Source organism: Ruditapes philippinarum, unplaced genomic scaffold, assembly GCF_026571515.1.
Source record: "Ruditapes philippinarum isolate M1 unplaced genomic scaffold, ASM2657151v2 ctg7129_1_1_1_1, whole genome shotgun sequence".
Taxonomy (NCBI): domain Eukaryota; kingdom Metazoa; phylum Mollusca; class Bivalvia; order Venerida; family Veneridae; genus Ruditapes; species Ruditapes philippinarum.
In genome coordinates, this window is record NW_026855671.1 from 29,959 (window position 1) to 45,448 (window position 15,490).

The following is a 15,490-nucleotide window of genomic DNA, read 5'->3' on the forward strand; positions in this document are numbered from 1 at the left end:
ATGATCCAAACAAAATTTGCTATTTTAATAGTAAAACAATTTAGCAATTTTATAAAATATGTTCACTCTGACGTGTGTTTTTATGCTTAAATCAGCCATTAATCCGTATAGTACCTTTTAAAATAGTATCGTACCACTATACGTTCGACCCCCTCAAGTATAGCCCTATGAAAAACAACACAACTTTAAAATGTAAAGGCCAATATATAGGTCAAATTGTTAGTATATCGCTAGACAAAAATATAACAGCAAAAAATCGAAACGGGTACATAAATCATTGAAATATATCGCCTGTAGTATACTATTTTATTATAAAGTGTATCCCTTGATATTATAAAACTATAAGAAAATAACTTAATTATCAGTAGAAATTTATTCGTTATAGGGTTCTCCTTAAAAAATGTAATTTTTAAGAAAATATTCAAGGGTCCGCCTTAATACAGAAGAAAATTTATTAAATATATTCCTTGATTATGTATTTGATATCATGGATGACGAAATTGATCGATGATGAGGTAAAATAAAGTGACTGTATTCCTTCTTACTGCAATCCACCATGAATATAAATCCTTAAAACGTATAAATCATGGCCATTAGGCATACAATTTTCAAGGAACTTGACAATGAAAAAGGATAAAACTAGTAATTACTCAAGATGAAAAAGAGTATATTTTGTTACACATTTAATTTAGATATACTTCTTTATGTACAGGACCATGTGTGCATTTTCAACTGGTTTCTTTTAAGGAAACACCCTTTACAAGAAAACTCAACACACACCATTCTATATAAATTAAAGATATGACTGAGATTTAATCAAAAGAAATTTAAGTACAATTAAGTAAAAATAATCCAAATTATCACTCATAACTATATTTGATTTAGAATACAAGTTAAAAAATTGTACAATGCCTATTGTATATATAAAAATCAACAATGAAAATTAAAGAAAAACATAAATTTTTAAGGTCATTTAAAGGTCAAGATCAGTTCAACCTTTTTAAAGGACTTGTTTAAAGGCTTATTTTTGTACATGCATGAAGATAATTCAATAATTAATTACAAAGTCACAGTCAATTTAGCAAATAATCAGTAAAGATTCAATAAGTTGAACTTCAAGGTCAAGGTCATTCATGAGTCAAGGTATTCTTGAGTTTGATATACATGAAGGTCTTATCATAAACGATGTTGTTTCAAATATGAAGTTAATCCCTTTATAAAACAAAATTTGTGAAAGAGTTACCAACGCTCCCCGCCTAAGGGATGTTTTACATAAGCTCAAACTGTGCTATTCAAAATTTGAGGTATCAAGACTTTCAGTGAAAAATCTTGATCAATTGTATATCTGTACATGCAACAATCAATTTATTACAGAAATGGAATAAAAAAAATTCCGGTGCTTATGTCAACAGAAATTGTTTGTATAGTTGTGATCATTATTTCAAATCCACAAAACGTTCCCAATACAAAATCAATACAGGGCTTGGTATGTTACACGGTATATTTCGTGTCTGGTTCGTAATTTTTCATCAATCAAGGTATGTGGGCGCTTCTCGAATGACATTATATTTCCTTGGGCCTTGCTATGCTTTGACCTCAAAGTATGGCCTCGTCCTTTGAGGTTTTGTGCCAAGTAATTTCAAATCCATTGAACAAGCAATTTCAAAATCCTTAGAAAGATAAAGATATTAAGGACTGGAAAGACCATGTTAAGCCTTGGTCTTAAAGGTAGGGATCCGGCTATTGCTCATGAAACATCGTGTTACTATCGTGAATATTTGTGCCAAGAAATTTCAAAATTCTTTAATACAAATGTTGATAAATTGATGTAAAAGTTTTGGAAAAAAATACCCTATAACAGAAATGTAATGGTTTGACCCCAAAGTGTGACCGTGACTTGTAATGTAGAGGTCCGGGTGCAACGCATGACATGTCGTCCCATTACTGTGAACATTTGTGCCAAGTTATTTCAAAATCCATTGAACGATGATACAAGACATGCCAATGAGCTGAATGTCTAGCCCGCCCTGTAAGCTTCAGATGAAGGAGAAAGATGTTTACATAGATGAGATATGCGCAACACATCCCCTTTATATCCAAGGTAAAAAAAATTATTGACGTTGCATCATCTTAGGTGATCTTGGTCTCTGATCTGGTGAAATGGTTCATGTGCATCACACGAAGTCTCATAATGAAGATTTGTGCCTAAAAGCTCAATGTTATATGAAAATTACTCCGTGCTCGAAGAATCTAAGACATGGACAAGTTTGGACGCACATGCGCACACGCAAACACGGAACAGCCATTTTGTCAACTATGTCGAGCTCAGCGCAAGCGGGCTCAAAAAACCTTTATTACTAAGCAACATACTTCCAAACAAGATACAGTGGCGGACAAAACCAAATTTTGATATTTTTAATTTAAAACATTTGACGTCTTGGGGAACTTTGATCTTCATTTTGGCAACAATTTACATCTAAACTTTCACCATAGAGAATATTTTGTTCTAAATTATATTAAAATTAAATCCAATCGTAATTATATTAAAAAATATACCACAAATAAATTTGATTTATCTGTAATTTGTGACCTTTGACACGAAGAAGACCTTGACCCTTGCCCAAACACCTGAATTTCGCGCGACACTTCCGACCTCAACTAGTGCATTGACGTTACGCTCCGAACTTTTTTGGTACTGTGCGCACCTGAACTCTGGACATAATTTTTTCTATTTAAGCTCTGGCACATTATATAAAGCAGAAAAACAGCCAATGGTAATGCACAACTTGGAGGTATACAATTTAGTTTAACGTTTCCATCTAACCCGCATTGCGCTTATAGTGAATTTTTGGAGGAAATAGTCTATGTAAAAAGCCCTCATGGCCATTGGTGCAGCAAAGCAGAAAGTGCCTGCGATATAAACAAGCAGATATGGTACTGATCACTCTTGTGAATTATGTCGAAATCCCGACAGCTGTTTTGAACTTATGAAAGTAGATTTTGTCAACAGCTATTTTATGCAGCAGGAACTGGAAAAAAACAGGCGATACGCACAAATGGGGGATGGTATGCATTACTCCTGAGGGGAGATTCAATAAAATCCCGCCAGGCAAAGTTTGCCTTTGAAAGTGGAACAAGATGTTTCTATTTTAAGCTCTGCCCAGGCCACTTTGTACAGCGAAGCAGAACGTGCCCGCGATATATACAATATGTATTGTACTGATCACTCCTGGGAATAAATGTCCAAATCCCCCAGCAGTTTGGACCTACGAAAAGCTGGACAATATTGTGTCTAAATACCCAATCCATTCATTAATAATTAAATTATAGCCAGCTAGAAGAGAAAGAAGACAAGAAAGGGTTTTTTGTCGCAAAAAAACATGTCTTCCCCGTATTGTACTCCAAGAATAAAATAGCGGCATGTAAATCCCACCAGCATTTTGGAACAACTTTGATAGAGGACCCTATAGATTATATCATATACCAAGTATCAAAAGATCTAAGTCCTTGTACCTTAAAACAAGAATATCTTTTAAGCTTTTACTATATATGAAAAAAACGAGAAAAAGTAATGACCACCGGGCGGGCATTTTGACCCCAGAGCTTTAAATTTGAAATAGTCTTAAATAGTCCCTACCAGACAATTTGCCTTATGCACAGTATCTATTTCTCTATGCCTTGTGGGTCTTTAGAAGAATTGCTTTGAAAGTTTATTCTTATAATCCTTTTGGTTACCATGGTAACCAGATTTCTGCATGGAATCAAAGTCTTTGAAACAACTTTGAAAGCCCTTCAACCCAAGAACAATCCTTGTAAGTTTGGTTGAAATTTAGTTTACTACATAATATCACACACACACACACACACACACGCACACACGCACACACACGCACACACCCACCCACCCACACACACACACACACAAGCACACACACACATACACAAATGAATCGGTACGGTGGCATATAAAAATGACAAACGTTAAAATTTTGGACGCCATCGCAATGGTAACGGTCAACGATAATGTGGCTGTAGCAATAACTTTTTTTTTCTTCGAAAAAAAGCGAGTTTAAAAACATACTTCGCAAGCTTTCTAACCCAAATCTGGCAATGGTACAAAGACATCTCACTTATAAATTAAGTGTTGTAGGTGGCCAAAGAATTATATTATGGAATATAACAAATAAACACATAGCTTACTTTTGTAAACTTTTAATTTTTGTAATATTGTCATAGATTTCTAAAAACACAAAGTAACTAAGTTTCAGAATGGGAAGTTAATACATCTGTAGTTATTTTAAAGACATTATGAATCAACAAAATAATTATTGCTGATATTTTGTTTCATGGGTCGGCCTTTTAAATGATTATTTAAAAGTATATCCCTTGAAATAAAAAATAAATGTTAAAGGGTTCGCCTTTGAACTGATAAAGTATATCCCTTGGAATAAAAAATAAAAATTAAATGACAAAATTTGTCATAATGTTAAAGGGTTCGCCTTTGAACTGATAAGTATATCCCTTGAAATAAAAAACAAAACTTTTAATGACAAAATATGTCATAGCGCCTTTGAACATTTTAATGAAAAGGGCGCTATATAAATGTGGTATTTATTATTATTATTATTATATTGTTAAAGGGTTCGCCTTTGAACTTATAAAGTATATCCCTTGAAATAAATGATAAAACTTTAATAACAAAATTTGTCAAAATGTTAAAGGGTTCGCCTTTGAACTAATAAAGTATATCCCTTGGAATAAAATTAATAACTTGAATGACAAAGCATGTCATAATGTTTAATGATTCGCATTAAAACGATTTAGTAAATCCCTTGAAAATATATCAATTTAACTGAATTATTATAATCAATACGACATTTCGATGGACGAAAGGGCTCGCCATGATTATGTTACATCGTAATCAAGTGTATCCTTTCACGTAGACATTAGTTAAATACAATTTTTAAGGATTCGCCTTTTTAAAATAAGTTTACTCCCTTGTTTAGAAACAATTATAATAGATACAAAAATAATAAACAAAATGCAAAACATATCATTTTGACTTATGAAAGGGCTCGCCTTTATTGTATAATATTATAATAAAGTGTAATCCCTTCATATAATAAAACTAATTTAGAATAATTAAATCATTTACAATTTTCAAAGAACTCGACTTTGAATATAAACTACGTTTATCTTGCAGAAATAAAAAAGCATATGCCAGTGTTAACAACATGTTAATAAAACAAAGATTATAGGTGTCACAAAACCAAGTCATAAATTGTCAGGAAATAATGTACCTTCTACAAGGAAATAATGTACTTTCTACAGGGAAATGATATACGTTTGTTAGTATATACTTGAAGTTTTGATTAATCATATTTGACATACTGAAAGCGGTAATTGCATCTTCTTTTAACTTTGATTGCATTAGTAGCAATTGCTTATTTCTAGATTTTGTAACAAACGTATCATTTGTTATTGAACATAATTATAATAAAATACTACACATAATACACATAAAATATATGTACATAGTATACAAGAAAATATAATTAGAGTAATGAACTCATGTCTTACATACACATTTAATTAATAACGACGTTTTAAGACAATATTTTAAAGATGTATTGAAAAGGCTAGGTGCTTCAAAAGTAAGAACTGAATTTTCAAGATGAGTAATGAGTAAATTTTGTCAATATACATGACAGTGTAGAAGGCTCTCTTTCCGAAATTAATGTACATGATGGTCATAAAAAGCAATCAAGGATTCTAAATCAACTTGTTCAGTAAAAATATCAGATGATATGAAAACTTCTATATTAATTCTCAATATAAGGAGACATACTTGTGTCAGAATATGTGACAGCCATCTAAAACTCTAGCCTACAAGTGTATTTGACAATAAAACACTTAAATGGGTGTAATGAAACTATGGCTGTACAAATATATTTCCCAATACATGATACTGATGTAGACAAAGGCATAGGGCTGATAATGACTTTGTTTGCTTTGTTTTCCTTGAAATACAAAGTTCAATTTATTTACAAAAATGGAACTTAAGCATTAAAAATGCACATGAAAGTGATTGATGAAGATAATTAGCATAACTGATAAAATTGCTCAAAACAAAATTGTACTAATCGATATATATAGCTTTGTTTTCCTTGAAAAAAAAGAGTTCAATCTATTTACAAAAATGGAACTTAAGCATTAAAAATGCACATGAAAGTGATTGATGAAGATAATTAGCATAACTGCTCAAAAACAAAATTGTACATAACCGATATATGCAAAAGAATAAATGTAAAAGAAAATCAAATAATACATATAATGTACATTGAAGTTGAAACATTCAAGTAAAAAAAACTATACAGTAAAGCCAAATGCTTTTCTAAATGAAAAAAAACAAGTACTTTAATATCAATACCACCATTGTTAAACAACTGATCAATTTAACCATATGCATTCATATTAATAAACAACAAAGTGAAGATAAAACAAAACATTACCTTAAGTGCAATAACATAGGTGCATTTTTCCAAAGCTAGACTTTCAGAAAACTGCCTTTATAGAATAATAAAACCTAATTAATGCTTCAGTCAATTTTATGCAATAAAAGTACAGCAAAATCAACTCAAATATGAATTACTTCTAAAAATGAAAAAAGAAATATACAAATGAAGGAAAACACCACAAAGATACACGGTAGAAACATATAACTTACAATGGATATGATTAAAAAATAAATGGTTGTCTCCAAAATGGTAAACAAAATCTCTGAATGTATGAAGTGGTCAGTAAATAGAAACACAAATTAGCTTACTTAAAACCAAATTAAACTTTTTTTTTAATAAAAAATAATCCAATAAGTCATCTTATATACAACTTAAAAGCAACTCTCATCACGTTTACATGTAGGTACACAAAATGAATACACATATATATCAAATGCATTAATATTATGCTATGTAATCTGCTAAATTCTACAAAAAACATTAATTTAGTATGTATCATCAGTATTATCAATGTTTTAAAGCCAATTTATCTTCAATATATCTGAAGGTTCAATAAAGAAATAACAGCAACACAAAACGGTTCGTTCAAAGAATGTTTATGATCAGAACAATAAAAATATACAGCTTGGTTATGACCCAAAACCTGTCGAGTGATATTGATATGATATTTATCTACATAATGTTTAAAATTCACTAAACATTCCCTTAAATTGAAAGCCAATTCTCCATATTTGGTAATGAAATATAAGGTTATATAAACAAACAAAAGACCTCGAAATTAGCAATAGTTCTTAAAATTTGTAATGTTGTTGTCATTATGTCAAACAAAAAAGCATTTCATTCTATTAACACTAAATAAAATATAACACATCAATATAAAAACAATGTGTAATGTAGCATGGAAAGAATCTTTACAAAACAGCCAAAGTAAAAAAATATATAAACACTGCTTTAAGCCTAGTAATCTGATAAAGGATAGATCCCTCGAGAGAGCAATGATATAAAGTCACGAAGTGAAATTTTCAAACTCAATTTGATAATAGAAGACTTTGTCTTATGTTTGACTGAGAGACTGTTTAAGTAAAATGTTTATCTACACGTGAAACAATATGCTGATGAAGAAATGTAGAAGAACAATTTTTATAATATTTTACGTTCGTTACGTCGCTCATAACCCTAATATAATCTACAAACACAGCAACTGTCAATTGAAAATGAAGTATTTCCGTATTTTCTCAAATAAGAAAATAGGCTGTACACAAAATTCGTTATAAAGATGTCTGAATGATTTTATGGCCGTGCATAAATGGTTGTTTGCAATAAAACATAAATCTAGCAGCCGGGGCTATAAAAGTAAACAACCGTTTAGAGTTAACCATAAATAACTATCAAACATCTTGGTATACAAACGTATATCAAATAGAAACTGTCAAAGATTTTTTTTCTGTATAAACAGCAATTTCAAAGTCGCTTTGTTTTTAATTTAGAAAGAGATTAAGAGACAGTACTTGCCATATTCATAACGAAACACATAATTTATCACAAAAATAAAATAAGATAATTAGTCTACTATATAAACAAGATAAAACTTTCAAACACACATTGCTTTATCTTCTACAAAATATACAAATGTACTTGTAAACTATTACAACAAAATTGATTGCTCTCTTATCATCTAGATAATCAAGTTCTTTGCCGGTTTCCATACGATGAGGTTTCATACTTTATCAAGACATACACATATTATGTGTGAAATGTCAATCTAAAAGTATAATGTCAATATGCACACGACGCAACACTTTTTGAATAGCAAAAAAAACAAGACTTTCAGAAAAGTAAAAATTAAAAAAAGAATGATTAATATGAAACAAAAAGAAAAATACAATTATGCAGATAAAAATATTGTAACATCAAACTTGGAATTCTTAAAGTCATTTATACTAGAAATTCGAACTTACATCAAATAGAAAATGACAAAAACATGTAAACTATATGTACAGTCAATCTAAAGTCAACTCTACTTTAATTAATAAGACAGTATGTGACACATCTATACTGAAATATCTCAAAATTATATGAACTTAAAGGTTCAAAATTATAAACATGATGTGAATAACAAATGACTGTAACGAAATAATAATATATGTTACAGCAAAAGTGATTGTTTTTTCTTCATTTAGATAACGAAGTACATTTTCCATTTTCATTCGATGTGGTTTAATAGACAGACATTTATAGCCACCTTTTAACAGCGTGTTCAGTCAATTAACTCGGCTGTTGTGTCAAGTATGCACTTTGTGATCTCAACAGCTTTCTCTGCCTTTTCACAATCAAACATTTCAGATGGTATTTGTTGTCGTCCCAAAGCAGCATCTGGATATTGCATGCAAGAATAGTCTCCAGTAATACGCCCCAAGGATGTAGCCTAAAAACGTAACGAATTGTGATAATAACAGAAAACATTAATAAATTAATTTAAAATTAATGCCGTCAATGTCTACACGCACTTGTGAAATTATCATGCTAAGTATATGATGGCATATTTTTGATGTAGGTAAATGGGTTGTATTAAAAATGTTATATTTTATCTTATGTCCCTATTACTTCCCCTTATTATTCATATAACATCCCGTTTCGTCAATGTATATTTCTCCGAAAGCATTATCTCTACTTGAAAAAGAGTATTCAAAAAGGTTAGAATAAATGTCATTTGCATGGAAATTCAGAACTGTTAGTTCAACCTCATTGTAGTCAATTTGATTTTTTCTATTTATTTATTTGTATATTATTTTTGTACTTCTCAGATCCTATTTGAAGTTTACATCTCATTGTGATTATAAGTATTTAGTGGCAAAAACAACAAAAGCCGTTCGCTGGACAGTGCGACCCACTTCTCTCATTACATATAGCATGAAAAGCAAAGTAGAAAAACGGGCTTTGTATAAAAAAATCTTTCAATTTTAAAGAGAATATCAATGATAATTTTTGTGAAATTACGAAATTATCAAGAGAGGTAATTAAAAAAGAATGGCCTATACTTCGGGAATATTTGCCCTTTAGAAATGTATTCTTATTTTGAACGTTAACAACTATTTCATGTCTGATTGATATGGTACCACATACTGATAATTTACAAGTAAGCTAAGTTCGAAGTGAATAGTTTTTAAAGTTTTCAGTCATCACATCAATGCTTTTACTTAATAAGTTTTCAAATTAACAAGCAATTATCAAGGTAACTATTGCAAGCAATACAAAAGTCCCCTACCGGTTAGAACACCTGCAACATTCTGAAGGTCCATGGCCATTCAATTTAGCAATTGTGGAAGACATGAATGAACTTTAATCTTTTGTGTTCTGAGTTTATATGTATCATAGTTATGTGTAAAGTTGCCATGCATTATAAGAAAATTATGTTTATACATCAGATAATCAAATATCTAACTTTCTCAGAATAAATATGTATAACTATTAATTCAACTTTTTTCTATTTTAAGTAAATTTGTTTGAAAAGTTCAAAGTTCTTTAAAGTGATTTCAGGAAACCGTTTCTAGGGATGGCCAGACAGATGGACTGTCAGACAAATGGCCAATTTTAAATCATCTTTCCTTGAAACCGGAATAAAACATTTTTAAAAGCAAAATTCTTAAACTAAAGAGAAGATAAAATATAAAATAAAGATGATAGACTTATAAACATCGTCATACATGATGTGAGTAGTGACAAACAACAATTATAATAAGTTTAAAGTAGTCACAATTTATAGTAACAATCAAGAAAAGTAAAAAAAACATCAAAAACACATCATTTATTGTAAAAAACAAGAAGAAACAAACAATTTTCAAGTATGAAAATGACGTATAATCATGGAAACCCAGGCACTAGACTTTAAAATCTAATCACATATGATGTAAGTGTTGATCATAAACATATATTTAAAATTTGAAGTAAAACCATGACGAAATAAAGTTTTAGGGTAAATAAGGAACAATTTAAGTTTAAGGGGGAGATAATTCTGGAGGGATGGACGCTAGATTTACAAACCTTGTCAAATTATTATTGGGGAATATGAAGTTAATCCTTTCAAAAATTAAGAACTTTGAGTAAAGAAAATAACAATTTCTAGACAAAAAACTAAGTTCAAGGAGCACATAATTCTAGAATTAGTCAAGCTAGTGTACTGAATCTTCTAAAACATGATTTGTGTGATTATAAGGAACGTATACTTGAAGTTTGAAGTAAATACCTTTAATACGTTAAAGAATAAACATTATTTCTTTATAGAAATTCTAATTTCAAAAGTTCAAGGATGATAATTCTGATAATATAGTTGCTAGCATTATGAACATTGCTACACATGATGTGGGTGATGATAAGAAACATGTATTTGCAGTTTGAAGTAGATACATTAAGAAATACGAGTAAAGACGTCATATAACAACATTCTTTCATGAAAATTCTAAGCAGCTCAAAGGGATAATTCTGATAATTTTGATAACTAACAAGTAATAAAAATTTTCTCCACCTGAGTAGAACCATCGACGTTCCGTAGGCTAGCTTGATAACTTCCTTAACAGAATCCAGAGTCCCTGCCGGGATTCAAACCCACAGCGTGAGGTTGCAGTGGTTTGAAGTCAACGACCTTTACCACTCGGCAATGGACGCCCCTCCTTGATTTATTCTACGACGCTCTCTCTTTTGAACTTATCAGACTGGCTTTTGTTTAACAGATCAAGACATATACTTCAATATACTTATGCAAATAAATTTTGAAATGATCCTCTCTATCAGTTTGCATCTTTATTTTGACTTAATATTTGGACAGAAAATTTGTAAAAAAACAGTCTTTGAAATACGCTAGTAGTGAATTATGTTTATATATTTGACATATGTAGTATAAAAACAATCATTAAGCATGTAAAGTTTGTCACTTGGATGTTTTCATTTATTTTTATACAATCATAAATGACCAAACATCATGAGAATGATACAACATATTATTTAAAGTTTCAATATTTCTGAAAAGAAAATAAGTCATTCTGACATCTACATTATAGTTCAGATAAATGATTGTAAGCCCAAAATCATACGGTAGATGCTGAAAATTTTGTATACAGGTGTCATTTAAGGCAAACCACATTTCTTTTTCACTAAATGAAACTATCAAAATATCACAATTTACCTTGGTTAAAAGCAATCCATCATTAAGACCATTTGCGATATTTGCCAACGAATGATCTCTTAGTCTCGCTTTATTTGCATTTTTGGCAAACCAAGCTGCTTTTAAAGCTTTTTCAGCGGCCTTAAAACAAATAAGAACATATTTCAAATAACTATCAGTGCGTACGTCGTACAGACAAAAGTGATGGAGATTTTTTTCTTCATGACTTGAGAAAAAGAAAAAGAAATTTATAAAAATATGTTTAGTTTCACATGAAAATAAGTATTAGTTATAGAAAGAGCATTGAAACACGAGGCGTAGCCCCCGAATATAAATCAGATTGCCGAGTGTTTTGATGCTCTTTCTCTTTTGTATCATAGTCAAACATAAAAACACGTTCCCTGATACCACAATATGAAACCCCACAAAAAAGGAACCAATGAACGAGCATCTGAATATGACATTCCCATTGCTATCCCTTTCTCTGTCGTCACAACATGTAAACCCCGGACAAAATGAACCAATCAATGGGCATGCTCTTGAGTGCGGGTAACGGATACCTGCACTTTAGATAACGCACTGTGCATGTATATGTATACGATTTAACTCTGTCACATTTTCAACAGAAAGGTCCCCAAACTTTGATACAAGCATTTATACGTCACTCTCTAAGAATTTAAATTCATTACTTAGAGGAAACTTATTTTCAACGATTTAGTTTATCAGAAGTTTGTTCAAAGATTAAATACCTTATGACACTTATAGCACACCCAGTTGAAGCTTAAGTCATCGGCTCCTGTCGAAATATTACTAATGGCAGCTTTATAGTCATGAACAGCTTGTCTGTGCCAGCGTTTTGCTTCTCCAATATGCTGTACAATCGCTTTTTCTGCTCTATGATGGGCAAAATTACCTGTACGTGTAGATCTGTTATAATCTTCTTTGTTGTCGTAAAAGTGTGCTGCAAGAGTGCATCCTCTTCTATAAATAGCCTCACTAGACAATCTAAATGTTGAGCGCGACATATCTGGAGGCATTCTTCCGGTGTCATTTGAAATTTCATCATCAATAATCTCGTTATTCTCCAATTTCATCACTATTTCATTTATGTAATTAAACACACGCCCGGCGTATTCTCGGTGACTTGTGTTTCTATCCGGATGCCACTGCATCCATAAACGATGGAGCACCCCTTTTTGCCCAGCTTCGTCCAATTTCCAGGCATCTTTTAGCATTTGTCTTACGTGAAGAAAGTTTTTGTCAATAGGAATTGAACCAATTCGTTCAATGTCATATTTTACTAAATCTTGAACAATCTCCTGCTCCTTTGGTTTGAATCTATACAAGCGGTATATAGAAACAGTTATTAACTCATTCTTACGACCAACGTTCACATCGTATGTAATATCGAGAACATGAGCTCTTTTGTTTTCTTTCCAAATGTCAGCATACATGTAAACTGGATCAGTTAAATCGCCGGAGTCTTCAACTTCAAGTGCAACATACATATATTCATACATCTTAAATGGAGAAATGCTTTGTTCTAAGAAAGCGTGGAATTTCTTTTCTACATAAGTTCCAGGTGGAGGGAAAATCGGAACATTCCAAGATGCCGGGAGGTCGTATGCATCAATTTGTAAATTATCAAGTTTTCTACTTATTTCTGACGAATTTTCTAATAATTGAAGAATTTGTGACAGATAAATAGTCATTCGTTTACCAAGCCTGCTCTCAGTACATAGGTCGACCAATGTCAAGAGACCTTGCTTATCATTTATTAAGTCAGTTAAAGTCTGTTCACCAGATTCTTTTTGAAAGCACAGTTCATACCCTTTATAATTTAGTTCATCTTCCGTTTGTTTATTTATGACAGATTTTATGAAGCAGGATGCATTCAATTCTGTCCCTTCTATTTTTTGCCCTTTATATTTAAGGTATGTTTTTAGTCCTGATACTTTTGTTACTTTGACGCTTGTTAGGCGCTGCATAATCGTATTCTCAATACTGTTATGGAAGGAACTACCATCACATTTAAATTGATGTTTGACTAGACGTACTATTCCTTCAACAACAGGGGCAGAACAAAGAAAACATTCTATTCGTTGTGCTACTACGCAGTCTTCCTCTGTAACATTGTCAGTTGAAATTTCTTCAAATATTTCTGTTGTCAAAATATCTGGCTGTAATAGTTTCGGCCATTTTTCGAATGGTAAAGCAGGATCCCTCACACAGTCTATTTTCAATTCCTTAAATCCTATAAAGAAATGCATATCAATCTTTCCTTCGAGTCGTTTCTCGATTTCATTGTTGTTTGAAACTGTTAAAGACTTTGATGGAACGAGAACATTACTTCGATCAGGAATGAATACTTGCGCAACATTCTGGAAAGGTTCTTTTTCCTTGTCTACCAATTTAATAATATTTTCAAGAGCTTTCTGGACACAGAGTAATGTATTATAAGGAAGTGGTTCTTCCTTGTATTGTTGTTTTATCTCTGCTAAAACTGATGAGTAATCGGAACAAAGTGGGGTTTTGTGCGAACCCAATTTCTGAAATAATTCTTCGTAAGGCCCAAAACAGTTTGGAAGTTTGTACAAAAATGGTCTTATTTCTTCAACTTCGTTGAGATTGACAACAACTTGGCGAACCAGTAACATTTTATTATCTTTTGGGTGGTAAAAAAATTGGAGTAACTTTGGGAAAATTTTTTATTTCCCTTTGGGCTCCTCATAGATTTTTGAAAAAGCTTGGGTAAAAACATTTCATTTGAGAATTAAAAAACTAGGGTTTAAATTTAATTTCTGTCCCCTTTTCAAGTTTTTTTTTGAAACTTCAGTCACGTTTTGACAATGTTGAACAATCCGATCCATTGGTGGATATTCGTGGATTCCAAGAGATATTCCCATGCTCTTAGAAGATGGTAAGCCCGGGGAAAAGAATTTTGGGCTTGCCAGCATTGAAATTTAAAAATTTTTCTATATGACCCCGGGAAAAAATATTAAAAAACTGCCCTTTCCTGTTTTTTTGGAATAAATGTTCATTTTCTTAAACCAATTTTTTAAGGGACAACCAAAAAAAATTTTTTATTTTAAAAAAGAGTTTTCTCCTGGGAAACTTTTAAGGGAAAAAAGAAATTTCAAAAAGCTTTCAGATTTTCTTAGTTTTCTCATTTATACGATTGTTGATCGTACCTTCGAGCCTCTGTGCAAAATCAATCAGCAATCCCAGTAGGTTTCTTATCAAACCCTGAGTTTTTTTCAAAATTTTTCCAAAGTTTTTCCCCTTTTATTCCTTTGGGGGGGAAAACAATTTTCAAAACAACATTTTCAAAAAAGGCGGAATGGGTTACAAAATTTATATAGTTGGTTCACCGGTTTTTCTTCCCCAAAACCCCCGGGTAAAAGCAAGGGAAATTTTTAAATGTTTAATGAGATTTAACTGATTTTGATCAAACTTTTGGCTAAGTGATCTCACTAAGATTTTATTCTTTATATATTCAATATGTACTGTCCAAGCACTTCTTGGAAAATTATCAAACTTTGGAAATATGTTTTCAATGTAAACTTCAACCACAGTCTTCGTAGGAAAGTCTAAAAACCTGTATAATTTTCGAAGTTTTTCAGTTTTCATTAGAAAGTAATGTTATTCCATTGCGTTTAAGTGCCCAATCATTATACATTAATCGGTTTATACCGACTGGCAATATACCCAACAGAGCATTGCAAACATTTCGATTTCGTTCTGGTGAGAAATATAAAGTGGCAGATTTTTTAACCTTTTTTTCAAAGTTAACTCATCACAATTCTTTCTCATC

General features: G+C 31.4%; 1 protein-coding gene across 1 annotated transcript; it reads right to left on the reverse strand.

The window, feature by feature from the left end:
* Positions 1-5,063: 5,063 nt before the first annotated feature.
* On the reverse strand, positions 5,064-14,353 carry LOC132744066 (sacsin-like). The gene is made up of 3 exons (XM_060732673.1): positions 12,426-14,353; positions 11,698-11,817; positions 5,064-8,943 (listed from the first exon to the last, which is right to left on the reverse strand). Exons 1-3 carry the CDS (start codon positions 14,331-14,333, stop codon positions 8,776-8,778), a joined length of 2,196 nt encoding a protein of 731 aa, XP_060588656.1. The 5' UTR covers positions 14,334-14,353; the 3' UTR covers positions 5,064-8,775.
* Between the last annotated feature and the right edge of the window lie 1,137 nt (positions 14,354-15,490).